The 3,943-nt window shown below is 38.8% G+C and overlaps 1 protein-coding gene across 1 annotated transcript in view; it reads right to left on the bottom strand.

Annotated features, from left to right (window-relative positions):
* Nucleotides 1–3,782, bottom strand: part of letm2 (leucine zipper-EF-hand containing transmembrane protein 2) — a 16,723-nt gene extending 12,941 nt beyond the window's left edge. The window contains 2 exon segments of the mRNA XM_023414478.2: nucleotides 2,085–2,153; nucleotides 3,528–3,782. Coding sequence (XP_023270246.1) covers nucleotides 2,085–2,131 — 47 coding nt within the window. The 5' untranslated portion in view covers nucleotides 2,132–2,153; nucleotides 3,528–3,782.
* Nucleotides 3,783–3,943: the final 161 nt, after the last annotated feature.

Raw genomic sequence — 3,943 nt, 5'->3', positions numbered from 1 at the left:
GTGGGTACGAGGACAAGACGTGGCGGGGAGGGTCTATGTGGAGATAGGCTTTGGAAGACAAAGAGGAGCAGCTATGCCTCTTGGACAACAAATATGATCCCCTGTTGACAGCAACAAGAAAAACTGGTTAGTAATTATATAATATTGTGCAAGGGAATGTTCTCACAAAAAAATAAAGAAAATGCATGTGTAGTGCTCAAATGTGTATATGAACTGATTAGCTGATCAACAATTCGCATTATAATTTTGACAATTAATGCATCAGTTAAAAGAAGAGGTAAAAGGTTTTGGTTGGTCTCGTGTTTCATAGTATCATAAAGTCTCTATCTATATCTTCTAAAACAAAACCACACTTCAGACAGAAAGAGAATGGATGGAGGGACACAAGAGATTTCAGCTACTAATGTACTGATGTTAAATTAAAAAGTAAGTCACCAAGTTTTGAATTACATGAATTTTATTATATCCACCTTCCTCTATATGTTAAAGCTGCCCTATTTTCCTTGTAAACAAAAACAAAAACAGTTATGTTTACATTCAGTTTTGTGCGTGTCCTTGAGGTCTAACGAACGTGTCGAATGCGTATCCGCTCTCATACAACATTTGCAAAGCATTTTAAATCCTGCATTGTTTACATCTATGTTTACTAACTCGCAGTCCTGCACATTACTGCCACCTGGCCACTTGCATGTGCATGTGCTCGTGCATGTGCACGACTAAAAAAAAAGAAAAAAAAAGAAAACGAAAAGCCCCATATCACTACTAGAGGTCAAAAACTCTACGAGGAGCCTTAAAAGAACATAAACATACGCCAAGGTTGGGCAACATGAATAGATGATATCACGATATCATATCATATCAATATATAATTTAATGCAGTGGTAGCCTAATCTAGAGATATTAAAAGAATAGCTAATTAATCTTTCATGGTATACTCAAGTCTCCGACAGCTGAAATATTGGCATATACGTATCTTCTCATGGCATATATATAGGTCTGTCGCCCAACTGAGTTAAAACTGTAAAACAAAATGAATACTGTAATTGCAGGTGTAGTGGCTGTTACCATGCTCCATGGTTTCAGTCCACTTAATCTGCAAAGTATCTTAGTTCTGAACCATGCTCCACTGAACCAAATCCAACTTTCCTGTGAAAACCCAAAGTCCTCACAAGCACATTGAATGACCTCTGTGTATGTTAATGTGCCATACAAATAAATTTGCCTTGCCTTGCCATGTGATGGCAGGAAAAACATTTAGTGTTTATTTGAAGATCAATTACATCAGGACAGGTGATTCTCTTCCAAAGTTACATCTCAGCCTGCTCCATTACCAACTTCATGTTCTATTCCCATCTCAGCCCGCTCCATTACCAACTTCATAATCTATTCCCACTTACATAAAAATAACTGCACGTTATTACACTATATGACACGATCAAAATCTTATTTTAGTCCAAAGCTTTGCAGACTTCTCTACACCTTACTAGCAAAAATGTCCACCTGTACTCTAGCACTTAAACAGAGAATACAGAACAGCAAATTTGAACACAACCCTGGCATAATCTGCCTATAATACACCATTCAAAATAGGAATAAACTTCTTTATAAATATATATATACATATAATCTATAAGTTTATTACCAAGTACAACTTAAGTGGCTCTTACAGCAGGTTAGGATACTAAAAGTGAGGTAATAAAAAAAAAGACAGCTGCTTTAACATCTGCTACTTAAACAAACTGAGTTTCCTAGTTGTTTCACTGCGATATGTTCTAGCCTGATAGCCCAGTTTTTGATCTTGCATCATCAGTAGAAACCACGGTTGTTGTGTGTGTACGACTAAGGTCATGAGATACACTGAGTAGGTTTCAGTGCAACAGACACTATGTAAACAGAGACAGCCTGTGTTTTGGACTCTCCTCCAACACAGCAGTAACTGCTCCCAAGAGTTTGTAAATACTGTCAATGAACTTTACGAAAAGAACTACTTGTGCATTTCGTTAACCTGTTAGGGTTTAGCAGGCTTTGTGTGGACAGAGCTTTTGTTTTATGTGGACAAGCGTAGCCATGTGCTGCTAACTTACCTTGATCTTGTGACTGCAAAGAGCACCTGGTGACTGAAGACCGCCATTGCCGGTGCAGATTACAGTACTCTGTTTAAGCACACATGGAAGGAGAGGGGAAGAGGAGAGAGCAGGGGGGACAAGCAAGCAGGTGTCTGGTTACAGTTCACAGCTACAGGCTAACTGGAAAAATACAAAAAGCACAGCTGAGAGACCTTATGCTCTGCAGGTTAGCTCACACTGAATGACATAACACGGCAGAACATTAGCATGATCACAACAGGGCCCCAGACTTCAAATGTATCTTAACAACTCAAGGCTAACATGCTATTATCATGCTGAAATAATACAGTTTATTCTCATCATCCTTGTGAAAGCAGTTTGAGGGCTGATTTATCAATCCTAAATGAAGCTATCTGGGAAAACAATGCTCACTTGAAATAAAGGCAGAATTTCACTGTTTCTATGCTTTCATTACTACTTATCACCAATGAATGTGGTCAGTCTATCAGTGGCATTGGTGTGAGGTTAAAAAGCCTAAGTGATAATCATAAACCTGCTAATCACACTCACATAATAACACTCTTTTAGTCGAGTTTATGCCTTTTTCGTCACAGTATCTCAAACGACATTTGGATGAGATCTTTTTTTAGTCTATAAACTTTTAATTTGTATGTATTAAGTAATGTGTATGTACAGGTAGTTAAATTGTGAAAATTACACCAACAGATCAAAGTTATCCTTAGTAACCTCAATGGATTTAATATAATATCACAATTATATCAATATTCTATCATGATAAATCCAAGAAAGCGTTTGTTATTAGTTTATGCATGGGGTTCACCTTAAAACCTAAATGTCAACAGGCTGTAGGTTTAACTTTAACGATTTGTTAATTTGACAGTTTGTCATCTTTTATAAAAAAGCTTCAAAGAACCAAAAAATACAGATACGTCAAATTGCTGACACTGTCAATCTTTGAGTTATCTACGTATGATGAATTGTCAATATTATGTAACAACACACTAGCTACTAATCTGATCTCGTCCGTGCATCGGTTTACTACAACAATAAAAATCAATAAAGCAATCAACCAATACCCTACAATCAATAACACAAAATTTGGAAACACACACAGATGTTACAAAGACCTTCCTGCTTAAGTTAAGGAACATGGCTACTTTAAATGGACGTAACATGATGCTAAACACGGGAAGAAATCCGCAACATTTCGGTAAATTTCCGTTAACTGTGGCTACCCATGTAACTGCCAGAATCAAATGGTGAAATTGTCGCAAATCAGTGGTCAAAAAGTGTGAAGAGTAGTAATACTCTTCAAAAATTATTGACACTTACTGGTACCAAATTAGCATCACGCTAACAATTCCACTAGTCTAGCAGGTTAGCCTGTTAGCGTAACCGACTGCTGGCTAAAGCTAGCCAGTGAAATGGCAGCGCACTAACCTCCAGCGTCAAGGACCGAGCTATGGCCGCCGCTGCTGACTGGGCGTTGTAAGGCTTCTCGGTGAGACGTAAATACTATAATCCATCCACGACGATCGGTAGAGGTAAACGGGAGCAACGAAACTAACGGCCGGTTTGGTGATAAACCCATTTAGGGTGGGTTTATCGTATAAAACCGGTCCTGGAGACGTCGTCCTGTGGCCACTAACCGTTCGCTCGGTGTGTGCAGCCTTCGCAGGCAGCTGCACTGGAAGGTCACACTGCACATGCGCGGATGTTGTGCGTGTAACCACCAAAGATCGTATCTTTTCAACAAGACCAATCACTTGGTGGCTAAAAGAACGTTCCACCGTCTGCTCAGCAAAAGTGGGCGTAAACCAACGCATTCACCTTCTTACTTTTTCTGTTATTTTTTC

Source organism: Seriola lalandi, unplaced genomic scaffold, assembly GCF_002814215.2.
Source record: "Seriola lalandi dorsalis isolate HSWRI2012SDOR001 ecotype SW California unplaced genomic scaffold, Sedor1 jcf7180002054529, whole genome shotgun sequence".
Lineage (NCBI taxonomy): Eukaryota > Metazoa > Chordata > Actinopteri > Carangiformes > Carangidae > Seriola > Seriola lalandi.
This window is presented reverse-complemented; position numbering and strand designations above follow the sequence as displayed.